This window comes from Leptinotarsa decemlineata, unplaced genomic scaffold (assembly GCF_025532065.1).
Source record: "Leptinotarsa decemlineata unplaced genomic scaffold, Ldec_3_MD MMD2_P_RNA_scaffold_12, whole genome shotgun sequence".
In the NCBI taxonomy this organism is placed as follows: Eukaryota; Metazoa; Arthropoda; class Insecta; order Coleoptera; family Chrysomelidae; genus Leptinotarsa; species Leptinotarsa decemlineata.
The window spans coordinates 149,266-166,177 of NW_027412526.1; the positions used below are offsets into that span (position 1 = coordinate 149,266).

At 37.8% G+C, this 16,912-nt stretch overlaps 2 protein-coding genes across 3 annotated transcripts in view; both read left to right on the forward strand.

Annotated features, from left to right (window-relative positions):
* LOC111516209 (MICOS complex subunit Mic60) overlaps positions 1-16,912 on the forward strand; it is a 162,617-nt gene that overhangs the window by 19,947 nt on the left and 125,758 nt on the right. The gene's annotated exons all lie outside the window — the stretch shown is intronic.
* On the forward strand, positions 210-11,950 carry LOC111515578 (uncharacterized). Of its 2 annotated transcripts, none has more exons than XM_023171795.2 (9): positions 210-336; positions 596-1,231; positions 1,457-3,051; positions 3,991-4,659; positions 5,879-7,699; positions 9,451-10,091; positions 11,266-11,416; positions 11,500-11,648; positions 11,794-11,950. In XM_023171795.2, the coding sequence occupies exons 2-9, from the start codon at positions 615-617 to the stop codon at positions 11,866-11,868; spliced, it is 5,718 nt and encodes a 1,905-aa protein (XP_023027563.2). In that variant the 5' UTR covers positions 210-336; positions 596-614; the 3' UTR covers positions 11,869-11,950. The 2 variants fall into 2 exon arrangements, with proteins under 2 accessions (XP_023027563.2, XP_074026958.1); XM_074170857.1 differs by lacking the exon at positions 210-336 and adding an exon at positions 346-467.

Here is a 16,912-nt window from a genome sequence, read left to right on the forward strand (position 1 = left end):
TTGAATAAAAAAGAAATTAGAGATACTTTATCCACTTTTTCAGATATCTGAGGACCACATAAATCATTTATTTGAATGGATAAAAAAATGCATGCATGTTCCCTAATTAAAATGCAGATGTCGCCCACTGCGTTATTATTTTCGGAACATTCCCTTCAACCACAGAACTATAACTTAGAGAGAGATAGTAAACTAAATTATAGTTCTGTGCCTTCGACCCACTATTGAAATGCTCAATTTTCATTGGTCTGTTTTATTTGTTATTGTTCGATTGGGATTTCAAAAATGTTTGAATTTTTAATCTGTACTGACTTTTAATATAAGGTATTAATATAGGTAGGTATATATTTTCTGATTCAGATAGTCATTAATACTTATTAATCATAATATGTGTATTTGTGGCCTTTACTCTAAAATTATACCACCTCTGGTATTTTGTCTGGTCTCTCGACTTCCAATTTGTGAAGGTAGGTTAGGATATTTGTTGTCAGTTACTATAATTTCAAAAATATTTGTCAAATTCTCTGTCATAAATTCACCTTAATTCGATAATTCAACAACTTTGAATCATCTATTAACTGCATTATTCTTCCAGCAACAAATTATGACCCAACATGGACTCTGACGCAAAGAGTACAAAGAGTGAAGAGGACTCTTCCACCAAGTACGTGTTGGATTATTACCGAAAGTTCTCTCAAAATAAGGACTTGCCAAAGTATTTCTCTGGTACATCGGTATCTTACCTTCCTGAAATCAAAGATGATGCGGAAATTGAGGTTCCAGAAATTGTCATCAACACGAATGTGGATCTTGTTATAACCAATTTGGATGAAACAAAACCGAGTGAACTTGGCGACTCATCTCGTACCAGTAGCGTCATGTCGAATCGCAAACTAGAATGGGATAGCGGAGCAGATATTGGATACAGCAATTGTGCAGCTGGGAAGATTCACAAAAGTTGCTCCCTTCCCATATTGACAGAGCTGAAACAGAAACAGGTGGCTTTTGATTCTGCTCAACCTCCTGGTCACCATGAAACACCCAAAAGTAGTGGGAGTAGTGATGTTAAGTTAGTGGTCTATCCTTGCTCCAGCTCTTCAGAGGGAAACAGTTCAAGAGCCAAGTGCTCCTCGTCTTTGTCCTCTTTACCTGAAGAAAAGAAGGAAGTAGTATATTCATCTAGCAGTACAAGCCCAGGAACAACTGGTAGAGGGCTCGATAAAGTTTCAAGGTAAATGATTGTTCGTTTTTATGGCCTAAGCTATTTTCTGAAAAAATTTCAATATTAAAATTGATAAGAACCTTGAAAGAGTCAATTTTTTAACAAAGATGCTGAGTGCAATCAGTTTTGGCTTCAGATTTGTAGTCAGGTGACAAAAATTATGCGAGTCTAATAAAACATTGTTGAACAGCAGCATGAGCCGTTAAAACAATTAATTAGTGTGTATTTTTTCAGCACCTCAAGTCTAGGCACAACCGGTAGAGGGGTGGATAGACTTTTGACTCCTAGCTCCAGTTCGAGCAGTACTTCAAATAAAATTTTGAGTTTCAAGAGCACCTTGTCGCATTTGAAAAAGAAAATCGGACTGCCCGAAGCTCAGTCAACACCCAACATTGTCGAAGCTATTGGGAGTGAGTCGGAAAAGATTTCCGACACACCAGTCATGAAAAATCGTGATAAACCTGTGAAACAGTTGTTGAGCAAAAAAAGTTCTGAAGAAAAAGTGGCTGCCGAAGAAGAAAAGAATACTGTGACTGATCCCCTACAATCTGGTACTTCACGTGTAGGAGATTGTGATGGAATGAGAAACATAAAGCAAAGTAAAAGAGTGGTGAATTTGTGCCTTACAAAACCAGTGTACGTAGAATGTGTAACTAGTCCATCAATGGCAAGTTGCAAACAAATTCAGACCCAAACAGAGCACTTGTCTGTGGGAATTCAAACTGACTACATCTCTGAGAAGGAACTGACTGAAATTGCGGTGGACATCCAACAATATCGGAACCAATCCATGCAGTTCCTTGAACATCATAGCGATGAAAAAAATACCTGTAGCACCCAAACAGTAACAGATATCGAAGCCTCCAAATGTGATAGTTTCGAATTCGTGAAACCCGATTCAAGCGTGCAGAATCGTGCAAGCAAAAGTCCTAGTGAAGTAGTTCAAGCTTCTCCATCGTCCTCGGATGTTGATCTCGCAGAAGCTGTTTCAACAAGCAAACCTGAAAACCTAGGTGCTGATATTGCAAAGAGCGTTTATATCCTGCAGAAGCTGCTGAGGTCCAAAAAATACGACCCGGCTACTAAGAAGAGATATGCGAAAAAAATTATAAGAAAAATCACCGAATCGAAGTATTTGGAGGAATCCAGCACGAGTTCCGAACTGTTTTTTCCCAAAAAAACTTGCACGAAGGATGTCCAAAGCATTCCCCAGAACAAAATAATGCAGCAGAGCACCGATTCATCTGAAGGAAGCTCCCGGCATCTAGAAAGTAAAGTGAACATTTCTCCTAGAAAGAAAACCCTGCAAATCAAAACTTTCAACGACAACATCCCTCCACATTCAGTTGTGTCTGCCAAAGAGGAATTTTCCAGTCCTACTGAAATTATTCCAGTGGAAGCCAGAGATATGAGAAAAAACTTATTCACTCTTACCAACAATGAGTTTTCTGTATCTCAATATCGAAGGCAAACTACAGAGGGCGTAAAGACTCCCAATGCAGAGGTATCTGCCTCCAATAACGGTGCCAGTCTGGAGAAACATTTTGATTCAAGTTCGACGCCAAAATCCTACCAGAACTGGAAGCAAGACAAGACTGTGTCGGAGAGAATAGTAGAGCAGAAATATCCCACAATCGGTGATGGCGATTATTTGGTAAACTATGCTGATAAGGAGAGAGAGTACCAGATAAATTGGATCAACAAAGAGATAAGCCATCTGGGTAAGCTGAAGGATTTGCTTGAGAAGCCTCCTGTGAGCGAAGCTGCGAAGAAAATGAAAAAGACCACCTCTGTGTATTCTGTTTCAAGAGAAGATCAAACTCGCAAGGGTGAATATGAATTCTATAAATATTTACTGACATCCAACTGTAACATACAAGGTGTCTCCTGACTACAGTGAGAAACTTCAGAGGGTGATTCGTACATGTCCCCAGTTGCTTTGTTTCTCCTAATCACTGGATTGGACGTGCAGGACCTCCAAATTGGCCAGCTCGCAGTCCTGATATGAATAATCTAGATTTTTATTTATGGGGTCATCTGAAGGCTCTTGTTTATAAAACTCCTGCACTAGATGTGCAGGAATCGAATAATTGACTATTGCATTGTCATAAGAAATATTCCAGGTATTTGTACCGTAGTTAGGAAACACCCTGTATTCAAAATGAATGTTGCTTGAAACAATACTGAAATTAAATTATTTCCAAACGTGAATTGACCAGATTTGAGAGAGGTTGTAGCTTTGATGACAATATTTTTGTATTTTATTCAATTCATGAGATGACATTTTTCTCTCACTCTACCATTAAATGGTAAAAGAAAGAAAATGTGTAGTTCTAATCACTGGTTGCTTAATTCTTTATCCTTAATATTTCTTGTGCAAAAATTTCGCAGAAATATTTATTTGTCATGCATTTAATCACTTAGTTACAAAACTACCATTTATTATATGATTAGTTACTATGAGTGATGAGTTTTTTATAGTTGTTACTCTTTTTTTTCTGACGTAATGACTGGAACATAAAATTATCCCTTTCAGGAGGTCTCTTAAGTTGATTTTCCTGTTAAAGAGTGAACTCTGTGTTTTATTAACGTTGAACTTTCTGAGGATTGTGGACTATAATGTTTGTCATTAAACAGCAACATATTATTATTATTATCCTTGTATTCTGTAGTGCTATTTGCACAATTTCCCTGGTTTATTCCAACTTCTTCAAGATTTTTTTTCAACGTATCGAATTTCTAAAAATATTACTATTTATTTGCTTTAGATGGGGGTAAAAGGAAGTTTGTCATCGAGACGAAGCTAGGGAAAGAGCTCTCCGATCAAAGAAACTTTCAGCTGGATGGCAAAAAATTCACCGTAGTCAATTATTCAGAATGCAAGAGGAAGAAGAAAAAAAGGCCAGTCCTGGCGGATATAGAAGTGGTTTCCAGCGACACCACGACGAATATCGTCGTGACGACATTTTGCGATACATGCGAAAAGAGGCCTTGCATCTGTTTCCAACTCGTGGGGGATGGGACTAAAGAAAATATCTGCCACACTTGCGGAAATCGCTCTTGCACCTGTTCCACCCTCAACCCCATCAAATCCTCTGAAACTATTTGTCTCTCTTGCCACAACGCGCCATGCTCTTGTAGCATGAAATTCTCCAACACTGGTGCCATTTCGAAAAGATGCTCGTTGTGCAGGTACTATCCGTGCATCTGTTTCGGCAGTTCCAAGCAATCAAGTACTGGCAGTAGAGGTTACGATGGACAGTTCATTGCTGCAGCAGCTCCTGAGACGAATCTTGGTGTGAGGAGTCAGGAGGAATTTTTGTTTTCCAGTCGGTCAGCAACAAATACTAAATCCTACGATGGTTGCAGTAAATGCAGAACATGCCCTTGTTTGTGCAGTCATTCTGTTGAACACAGTGAGAGTTCATCTAAAGGAGGTAAAGTTACTCTTCATCATTTATTTATTTAATTATTTATGTATACGGGTAATCCCCATGGGGAAAAGAAATAATACAAATACAGTATTTCCTTAAAACTAGGTAGGCTAGGCAAACATTTTTGGCATCATTCACTGTTAGATCCCTTCAATTTCGGTAGACAAAACCAAGAAGTTTAAGAGCTTTATTGAGGTATGAAAGATTCACATCAAAGATTACAGCCAAATCTCTTATTTCATTGAGCCCTTTTAGATTGACATTGTTTATTCTAGCAAACGTTATACAGAAACATTTCCCTCGTTTTCAGACCAAACATATAGGGAATTGATAACATTCTGTATCTTATGACAATCTTCAATATCCTCAATAGGAAAATATAGCTTTAGGTCATCAGCAAACAGCAATAATTTACAGTAATGAATTGAATTGTCAACATCGTCCCAGGGGTCCCAAATGAGAGCCCTGCGGCACTCCAGAAGGTACCAAGATTCATTCTTACTCAAAGTATGGGTGTTGGTAACAGTTCAAAAAGTTTGGGAATCCCTGAGAGCATACTTATGGGTCTATAATTTTGAATGTTTTATATTGCGCCAGTTTTCAAAATAGCACATAAGTTAAGTTTTTGATCTGTCATTAATTGTATGGTAACAAGAAAATTTCGAAATATATTCTTTATAGGATTCAAACATCAATTGCCAAATTAATATTACTGGAGTTTTTTCCAACCATCAAATCGTTATTTTTAACATAGGGTCAACTTAGCAATGTTTTCAGTTTAATCCTCTTGAGGATGATCACTTGGTGACCGAAACACGTGTCGAGGTGTTAAAAATAACGATTTGATGGTGGGAAAAAACTCCAGTAATATTCATTACCGCACCAAATTAAGTTTAAAATAAATCTAATGAAAACTTTTCCAACATCAGAACAAAAACACAGGCATAGCTTATATTTACAGGGTTGGGGTTTGGTGATAAAACGGGAAATGGTGAAGAAAATAAAAAAAAAAATATAAATTCCATGCAAAAAAAGAATTTTTGGCATTTGCCACAAATATTTTTTTAACCTGTATTCCCAAATTATTAAACTTCAAACTGATTCAAGCCAGAGTATTTCTCACTAGCACAATTGAGATTTTTATTTCGTTTATAAAACATGATTTTTTGTCTCTCTTTTTCTCTTTATCAGAATTTAATTTGCATTTTGCATTTCCTTACAGAACTACCTTCGAAACAATCATCAATTAGTCTCAGTGGATCCCTAAGCAAAGTGTTTGTCAATTGTAAGTGCAAAACACAATCTAGATGCAATTGTGGATTCGTTGAGAAACTGTTACGCCATTTTGACAAAGACGATTTATTGAAAGACATCAATTTCGAAGACAACAGCGTTCAAACTGAGCCTGAGCACCGTTTACGTATGAACAATATTGGTGTACAAACGCAATTGAACGTGCGAAATCAAAATTTACAAACTTCAAGTCGTCAACAAAGCAAACTATCTCAGACTGACGAAGTTAGGAAGTCTCAGGATCAGCATCAAAAATCTGGAGGTGTGGGAAGCAAACCGTTTGAATTGTCCAGCGTGGCAATTGTGACAGAGAGTATCTCCAAGCGTAGTGCAAATACTCAACCTGCTCCTCAGGACAGAACCACTATGACGGTGGGCGTTAAAGGAACTTCTACGGAGGACGAAAAGAAACAGCAGTACACCTCTGTTGACGTTGAACCTTGTGAAAACGCCGCTGTTTCAGCTTCAGTCGAAAAACTGAACCAAAAATCGCAAGCGTCAGAAAATTGGACACAAATTTTCACAAACACTGCTCCGGCAAAGGAGAAAATTGCTTTTCAAAGTGTTATAACACAATCGGTTTCTACAGACTCGGTAGAAGTACCAAAACTCACCGAATCCCAGTTTCACAACGCAAGTAGCCAAACACAGACTGAAAATAAGATTCCAGAACCGAGTTCTTCCTCTAGAAGTAACAGTGAAAATTTAAACCGTGACGCTTCAGATCATGATACTTCAACACATAAAACGTCAGCACATGGTACTCTAACCCGTGACGCTTCAACTTCCCCTAAATTAACTCGTGATACTTCATCTCGTGAGTTCGAAAATCGTGTGGATAGCTCGACTCGTAAGGCTACAACTGGTGAAACTGTAGTTCTCGGTCCTTCAACTCGAAACTTCTCGAATGCCCATACTCTAAGTCGTGAAACCTCAACACGTGACGCCTCATCTCGTGATGCTCTAATTAATAGATCCTCAATTAAAGATGATTTGATTCGTGGCGCCTCAAACCGCCTTGACTCAATCCGTGAGGTCTCAGTGCGTAATGGATCTACTCTTGACACTATAACTCGTGATGCTTCAACTCGTGTCGTTTCAAATCGTCCCGATGCAATTCGTGGTGCCTCAAACCGTGAAACCTCAACTCATGATACTTTAACTCGTGATGCCTCAACTCGTGATACTCTAACTCGTGACACCTCAACAAGAGGTACTGCAACTCGCGACCCTGTCTCTCACGATGCCTCAACTGATAAGCCAACGAATCGTCACACATTAACTCGTGATGCCTCAACTCATGATACTTTAACTCGTGATGCCTCAACTCGTGATACTCTAACTCGTGACACCTCAACAAGAGGTACTGCAACTCGCGACCCTGTCTCTCGCGATGCCTCAACTGATAAGCCAACGAAACGTCACACATTAACTCGTGATGCCTCAACTCGTGACACTTTACTTAACTCATTATCCCGCGGTACTGTGGCTCTTGACGGAGGGAATTCCTCGCCTGATATGATTGATCAGGATAAAAATAGCGGTGCTGCAGCTCAAATTCGATCAAGAAACGAACAAACCAACAAGAATGTGAGATCAGAGGAATGCGCTTGTGTTTGCGGATTCATTAGGAAAGTTCGTCATCGAGATGCAGGCAAAATGGAGAAGAATGCAGCTCGTAGAGAAAATACCCCCACTGAAGCAGGGAACGATTCGTCGAACATTTTACTGTCGAGTAGTACGTCAAATGGTGAGAATAATTTTGAATTATACAGTAATTGATATTTATTTCACGGGACCGTATCACGACGGCATAGATAGATAACTCTTTGGACTATCACTCTGATAGAAAAGCATATGTATAAAATACACTACAAAGAGAAAGAAAAAAAAATACTTCTAAGTACCTTGTTGTACATTTCCACCCTATTAATATGATTGAGTTCTTGATTTGACTACTTGGTGGGATAGGAACCTTTAATTGGCAAGCCTGTCTAGTACTGTCGGTCGATAGCCAAGCGGTTCGACGTGGGTGCTTTGTTCACTCACTAGAATTGACTGCCGTGTTGGTCGGTGGTTCAAGCCCTAATCTGAACGATCGATTTTCACTTGCTATCGTCCAACCCGCCTTAGGAATCACACGTTAAAAAGGTGAGACCTCGTTAATCCTTAGCTCGCACAAGTTTCGACTTCTGAGGGTTGTCTTTCTTAGGGGTGCGACAGCTGGTTAACGGGAAAACAGATTTAAACTGTGGTAAGGCTGAGAAGTAAAGGTACCTTTGTTCTTATGTAAAAGGCATGCTGATTCAAGAATAAACAATGAAGTCACAGTTTAAATTCCATTCAATATAAACAGTTGCTTGCATTAATCATTCCACTTTGCATCACAGAGATACTGTACCACACTTTTTTGTAAGATGAAAACAGATTGAAACAGCTGTTTACAGCATACACCTCAAAATGCTTTGCCATACCTTAGGTGGGAGTCTAGGAGGGCATAAAAAATTTTTGCTGCGTGAAAACCTAGTTCTTTTTAAGTGCAGAACACTCAGAAGAAAGTTTCTTATTTATAAAGCCTATATGCTCCTCGAGATTCAGACCTTCATTGATATCAATTCCCAAGTGTACTTTCCATATGAATTTCTGGTAGATTGCACTTGTTTTTTAGTGTCAAAAGACAGCAGATTTGTATCACACCATTGTTTAATTTCTATGAGGTCGTTACAGATACTTTCGTATAAATTTTGTTTCATTATGCCACAAAAGTGTGGTGTTATTTGCAAAAATAGTGAAAATACCAGGTCATTTACATAAAGTAAGAAGAGTATGGGTCCTAGAATCGATCCTTGGGGCACTACTACTTTCACGTTCTTTCTACTCGAACAACTATTGATTTTAACAAATTGTCTACGTCCTGTAAGGTAGGATTCAAACCATTTCAGGCAGTTCTCAGCAATTCCATAATGATGCAGCTTCTGCAACAGTATTTTGTGGTTAACACAATCAAAAGCTTTTGACAAGTCACAGAATACTGCCGCAGTCGCTTCACCACTATTCAAGTTGCTGTATGCTTTATGAAGAAAATTAAATATTGTGTCATTAGTACTTTTGTTTTCATGAAAACCTAATTGATGAGGAGGACTATTCTGTTTATATATTTTTTTTTCCTGCAGCTGAAAAAGCAAATGAGCCACTGGAATCAATGAAGTTCGCCCCGGAGTGCCAATTAATTTTTATTGTTTTTATTTTATTTTTATCGTTATTTGAAAATATAATCAAGTCATTAAGTCTTATTTTAATGTGTTGTTTTGAACTCTGCATACGAATGTTCGTCCTTTATTGTATATTTTCACTACATTTCTGGACAATCCCTTTACAAAGATATGCCAAACGGATAATTCAATGAATAAATAAATACGCCTCGTCTATATTGGGTTTCATCTACTCACAACTGACATCTCTCACGTTAACATCTTTACTTTTTGCTCATACCATTTCCAGGCACAACTTCCAGCGAAGCTGTCACCATTCGATCGGACACACCTTCCCTTGTTACTTGCGTCTGTTGCAAGCGAAGAGTTGCCTCCGATCAAGCATCGATGCTGCGCACCAACAACGAAGACTACCCGCTGTGCCGTCGTTGCGTCCAGAAACGCCCGATCTTGACGTCCGTCTGTTACACAGGCCCCGAACACGTTTGCAGATGCGCCAAAGCCGCCGCCGACAGATTCCGACGCGTCGAAGAATACTGCACGTGCACGAGGCCACAAAGAGTGCAGAACGGGAGGTACTGCTGTCACTGCCAGTTCAAGCTGAAGAGGACTCAGCAGAGCAGAAACGGTATAGCGTACACTCTCACGTTGGAAGACGAAAGCCTGAGGGTTGCGAAGGGCAGCAAGCACAAGGGGAGGAAGAGATTGGAGGAGATCAAGGTGAAGGTGCCGTGTCCGTATAACAGGAAGAAGCGCAAGGATAGAGAGAATTTTAGTCGAAGGAGAGGGAGTAGAGCGGAGATGAGAGATTTTGGTTTGGAGGAAGACGGAGGGAGTTACGGCGGGAGCGAGCAAGAATCGGCAAAGGAAGATGAGGCTGGTGAAGAGAGGAGTCGGGATATGAAGAACAATGACTATCTTAGTTTGCAGGTGAGTGTTTTTTGATAGACGAGGGTGTGAAATATGTCGCTGGAATCAATATTGTATTTTCTCATTTTCGGGTTCAATTGTATTTGGAAATTAGCAAAATTCATTTTAGATTAACAGGGTATGAATGACAGTACATATAATATACGAAATAGCTCAATAATTCATTTCCATTTTTTGAGATGTCTCAGTCTGCATCAATAGAGTTCTCATTCCTTGGACGATCGCTTGGAGGAGGTTTCACATAAAGTAAAACTGTATGGCCATGTCAAACAATTTGTAGAGCTAATATTATGATCACGTGAGGAGCAATTGCTTTGCGGCCAAAAGTTTCACAGCAAATGGCTCAAGCAAAGCTCTCTAGTGCACAGATATAGGCTTGGCTGGTTTTTTTCAGTGCCCACAACACCCTCAGTGTCCATAAAAGTTCTTCCATTGCTGACTCAACGACACGAAGGTCAACTACAACCTGTCTTATAAAATCCTAATCCCTAGTAGAGAAAACTGCACCCTAATCCAAGCTGCCAAGCACTTGGATCTCACAGAGTAATGCCCAAGTTGGTAATGAACTGCCATAGAAAGATCTCTGGTTTGGAATTCTGCACACACTTGTCTAATGAAACTGACGACTCCTCTGCAATGGAGGGGGCCGCAAGCGGTTTCATCAGACGACCGAAACCTTTCATTAGCTTCACTGTGAGTTTTTCCAAGCAGATAATCAATGTCTAGACATAGAAAAGTTTCAGACTCCCCCTAAAAATCCACCTATAAATCTGTCAAAGAATATCACCAAACATTTGTTATGCTTAAGAATACTAAAGGTCACTGTCGTTTGAATCACCCTGTGAAGAGACAGACTGTTGAAGGACACTGTGAGGCATCTCTTTGTAGAAGAAGATGATACACTAGAACACATACCTTGTATCTGCCTCAGTTTGGACAGAATTAGGGTTTTAATGTAATGGCAGGGGAGATGAATGTTATTTGGAATACTAGTACTATGTTGCTGTATCGCTGCTGTTCCAATATTTTGACAGAATCAGAATCAGCGAACTTAGGCGTGCGCAGCGTTATAGAACAGTGCTTTCAAAAAATTGTTCTACAGCGCCATCTAGTGGCGAGTTATAGAAAAATTGATGCTTCGTTTCTCAGTAGTTCCGATATATTTTGTTTTCAGGATTATTTAAGAAAAAACAGGCCAGATTTCATTGATTCTGCAGAGTATCGAAGACAAGCCGTTGGGAATTCGAGAACCGAGAGACAGCAGGCAACCGACGATCTTAAATTGAAATTCATCAAAGAAAAAGCGGCATATTCCAAGTTCAAAGGTGTGTTGAGACAAATCTATTCGTAATTTTTTATAGTAAGGTCCTCGTGAAAAGACGGTCGAATAGTTTCCTCTTGTTTTCAGGAACGAATAAGTTATTTACTGAGAAGCAGATGAAGGAAATCACCAGAAGGAACTATAAGAAGCTTCCGGAAGTGCAACAGAAATTGAACAATTTTAGAGAGCAGAGGCTCAGGAATGCAGATAAGATGATAGTGGATATTTTTAAGAGGGTAAGTACAAGGTTGAGTAGGAAAATTTCATAAAGTACACCTTACGATTTGACCTTCGCAAACTTTATTTTCGAAATAATATCACCTCTTAAATGTCAGTTTTTTGATTCATCAAAATTTCTAGTGTTTCCATTTTTTTTTTCAGAAAATCCAGGGATCCGTCCTGAAAGGAATAAGAAGTTTTCCAATAGATACTAATATAGTTGATATAAACACGTGATTGTTAATTATATGTAATAATGTATCATGCCGTACTTTTTTATTAATTTGTTGACCAAAGACAATATATTTCATGGATTTTATGGAATATTTCTTATTTTATAAATAAATTTATTGAAAAAAAATTGACTTTAATTCTTTTTGTGGACATTTTTCAGGATCACGAATAGTGTGAACCCAGAGGGGTTGAGGCATAATTGTTTTGGGTAGACATTCCTCACGATACCCCCATAAAGAGCAGTTTGGGGGACTTTTCTCTGAAATGTTTAATACAATATTTTGAGCTATACAAGGGTTCTTGTGAACATTGATGTAATGGAAAATGTTATTGCAAACATACCACAATAAAAATAAAAACTTCACTGATATATCTGAAATCAATAATCTTGAGAAATGAAATTGGTGAATTTTGCGCGGACGCCACCTAGTGTTGACTAGCTGAACATATTGGAATCAAGATCCAATAGAAAGGTAGAAATTTTTCTGGCTATGGAATGTTTTATTGATGGGATCATATAGTTTGTACCTTCACAAACAGATGGCGAAAGAGGTACCAAATTAGTTTTTCTTCTTTTCATAATTTTTGTTTGGAAATTACATCCGATTACATCACCCAAAACATCGGGTATCATTATGGAACTATACTGTAACGCAACTTCCTCTCCTAACCCTTGAATTTTTTCCAGTACAAAATAGTCATTGATGAAACTGAGTATTTCTATCAAGTATTCCAATTGGTTCATTTATCAAATGATATGCTATCCAATAACTTGTATTATCGTTTATTTCTGGAACAGATAGATATTAAGTTAACAATGTAATTCAATTTTAAAATAAGATTCCTTGATAGGAAAGTTTTTGCGGGCGCCACCTAGTGTTGACTAACTAAACTTATTGGAATCAAGATCCAATAGAAATGTAGAAATTTTTCTGGCTATGGAATGTTTTATTGTCGGGGTTACAGGTTACAGCTGTAACGCGAGCTGAATTCCAACTGTGATAAGAGCAAAGTTTCAACTGTGACGTGAAGCCAGTTCCAACTGTGATGGGAGCCAAGTTCTAACTGACACAGGATTGAGTTTCAACTGATGAGAGAGCTGAGTATCAACTGTGAAGGGAGCTAAGTTTCAACTGTGGCGGGTCTTGAGTTTCAACTGTGAACGGAGCTGAGTTTCAACTGTGACGGGTGCTGACGGGTCCCAAATGATATCCTATTCACTGGCTCGTATCATCGTTTATTCCTGAAAGAGATGGATATTGAATCATTAATAAATTGTTGGATGTAGCCGTTACTACGTGGTAGGAAATCATAATGAAGAAAAGAGAAATGAAATTTTTTATGTTTTTACCGCTTTTATTTGTAACTGACGTTACTGCTGTTTCATCCTATACGGTGTTACGGTTTCATTTTGTCATTTATTCTGTTTTGAGGTCGACGACTATTTAAACCTGAAATGAATACTTCCTTGAATGTTTTGGGATATTTTAATACCTCGTCATTCGTTTAGTTCTCATTCACTGACAAACAACTATACAAGGATATATTCGAACGCATTAATTATATTCGAACACATATTCGAATCCCTTTAAGGATTCCGTGCTCCGACGGAACACGGAACGGTGAATTGACGACTTTGGTTCCGTGAATGTCTTGCCGCCGAGATTCAAAATTTGTTGTGATACTTTTGGTAGCCATTTGCTAATTTTCGAGTTTATGTCTAAACTTCTCGATTTTTCGGATTAATCTAGTATGATCATCTTTTATAAGAATAGGAAATTTTTATTCTTGGCATTTGGATGCTGGTAAAACATTCAACTCACTTGTTGGATTCGATTGCTGATGGAGAACAGAATCTTACTGATTTGAATTTTGGCTTCTTGGGACAAAAGTAAACCTATAGGCCACACGACACTACAGGCGAGTTGATATTTATCAACGAGACAACTCATATATTCAGAGAATGAGCTCGATCATTCTGTCCAGACTCCAGACGTATCGTCCCGGACATCACTTCCAGTGAAACGTTTCCATCTAATATGAATTGTTTCATTTTAGGCTTTCTTTCATCTGAATACCGCTTCCTCGTGTTAGTATTGCTATAAGACTAGACATCCTTGCATGAATGCCTAATACAGTAGTAGCAGTAGTTAGTAGTTAACCGCTGTTGTACCGATCACAATTGTTGTACGGACAGAGCACTGCAGACCTAAGTTTGTAACTCTAAAACCATTCTTGTTCTGCAAGCCACCTTGAGGGAGACACACACATATAAGCTTAGTTATTAAGATAGGGACAAATAACTTATCAGAGACTAGATTTTTGATGCTTGATCTATTATCTCAACAAAGATTTATGTTCTTCAAACCTGCCCAAAAGGGGAAGAATATTAGTGTAGGATATATGCTTTTATGCCTACGTAGATGAATTCATTCTCTCGACCTACTGTAAGCTGGCGATATAGCTATAAAGGGGTGTTGGTGAGGAAACTTTTTTGCAGTTTGAGTCGAACTGCAGTTCATCGAGCAATACATGAAGTATCAATTCGAATAGTTGAAGTGATGGGTGCAGAATGTATAGTATTCCCTCAGAATATTCGGGAAAGGAATGTATTGAAAATGGCTTTCATGGAGAAATGGAGAGGACAATTTGCTGTAGAAGGAATGAGGGTTAGAGATAGAATTGTCTAGCAGTATTACCTGTTGTAATTTGTAGGAAATCGAACTGTAAACTCTACTGAACCAGGTTTTAATCATGAATATACAAACGATACATTTTATATGTATTAACAATGACATTAAAACTCATTCAATCAACAACGATTTCCAAGGAATCATAAAAACAAGATCAATCGAAATGAAGTGAACATTCGTTCACTTCGTTTGTTCACTTCGAAGACGTTACCCACAGACCTTGTCGATTTGTTGAAAATTTTTCTCGTGGTAAGGGTTTGGTTAAAATATCTGCCAACTGGTTTTCTGATTGGGTGTAAACAACAGTGATATTTTTTTCGTTTGTGATGATCATTATAGCTCATCAAGTTTATAGCACTTCTATTATCAACAAAAAGTTCCGTTGGATTTGAAACGTCAACATCAATTTCTTTAAGCAACCTTCTCAACCATATTATTTCTCGTGCGGCATCCCAAGCTGCAATATATTCAGATTCTGTCGTGGATGTTGCAACACTTTTGTCGTTGAGATGTCCATGTAACTGGACAACCTGATAATAAAGTAACATAGCCAGTTGTTGAATATCTAGTATCAATGTCTCCTGCAAAATCTGCATCTGAATACGCTTTTAAATATTCGTTGCTCCCACCATTGTATAGAATTCCATAACTTTTAGTACCCTTTAGGTATCTGAAAATACGTTTGACTGCTTTCCAGTGCTGCTTTCCTGGATTTTCCAAATATCTGCTAACTCTGCTCACTGAGAATGATATATCTGGACGAGTGACAACCGCTAAAAACATGCTTCTCTGTACGGAATATTTTTCATATATTATTTTTCTTCCTCGTTTTGGGGGCTTTGAGCTGCATTCAGAATAACATTCATTGTGGAAGTCCATTTTGTGTCTCTTATGTGGTGGTTCCACATCATCTCTCTGGGGCATAGTCTTTGATGTTGACGGTTGGTTTATGTTCTTCAAACCTGCCCAAAAGGGGAAGAATATTAGTGTAGGATATATGCTTTTATGCCTATGTAGATGAATTCATTCTCTCAACCTACTGTAAGCTGGCGATATAGCTATATCAAAGGTAAAGTATAACTTCAAAACAGCGACGTCTCAAGTATCGAAGAGACATCCTCCTTTTTTCCTTGGGGAGCCTGGGTTCATTAAAGTCCCCTTAGAATTGAAACATTTGTGCTATAGGTGTAATATAATTTATATCTTATGAACGTTTTGGTATTGTTTACAATTAGAAAAGTGAAATCTTCTCACATTTGAAACTTTGTGGCCTCAGGAGCTCAAGGCTCCCTGCCCTGCCAGTATTATAGGGGGAGTCCTATAATAATAATAATAATAATAATGTTTATTGTGCAAAAACAGGTTTTATACACAAAGGGAAAAGGGTTAGCCGGAGGCTATCTTCCACCCGTCCCATAATTAGGAAAAAAATAAGCATACAGTAAGAAAGACTACCTATAACAATAACAATTACAATAGACACAAAAATAATATAAAACAAACTATTATGAGATTATAAAGATAACATAAAAGATTACAATCGTTTTTGAACATCTAAGAAATTAATTTTCAAAGTACTTTTGAATTGATATATAGACAAATGCATATACGGTAATAAATTATTTAGATACTTTGGTGCAAAGTAAGAAAAACATCCCTCAAATTTGGTGGTAACATGATATGGAATGGTAAATGTATCTTTTCTTAAATTGATAGAATGATTATCAGATCGCTTACTAAGTAATCTGAACAAGTAATTAGGAGTTTTGCTTTCCAATAGTTTATATAAGAATACAGATATGAGATAACGAATTCTAAACTCAATATTCAGCTGATCTAATTTCAATAAATATGGAGTTACATGATTACGGTAGTTTATGCAGCACACAAATCTCATACAAGCATTTTGTATACGTTGAAGTTTGTGTTTATTATAGTCTGGTAAGAAGTTGTAATACACTGAGCTGCAATATTCAATATGGGGATAAATCAATGATTGAACTAATTTCAGCTTTGTTTCTTGAGAAAGCTGGAACTTAAACTTGTATAAGGATTTCAGTTTAAAAAAACAAGTTTTGTAAATGTGTTTAACGTGCTCGTTGAACGAGAGATTGTTATCAATATATACCCCTAAATTTTTTGCTGAACTCACCCAGTGAATAAAATTTATAAACTGACAGATAAATCAAGGGATTTGTTAACAAATTTGGAATCAACTGAGAAAGGTGTAGATGTTAGGGAAAGGAATTATGAATATTTTAACTGGATTCGAGTTTGATTCGATCGGTTACCGTTTACAGTTAATTTCCCGTTTTTGCAAACAACTATACAAGGATATATTCGAACGCATTAAT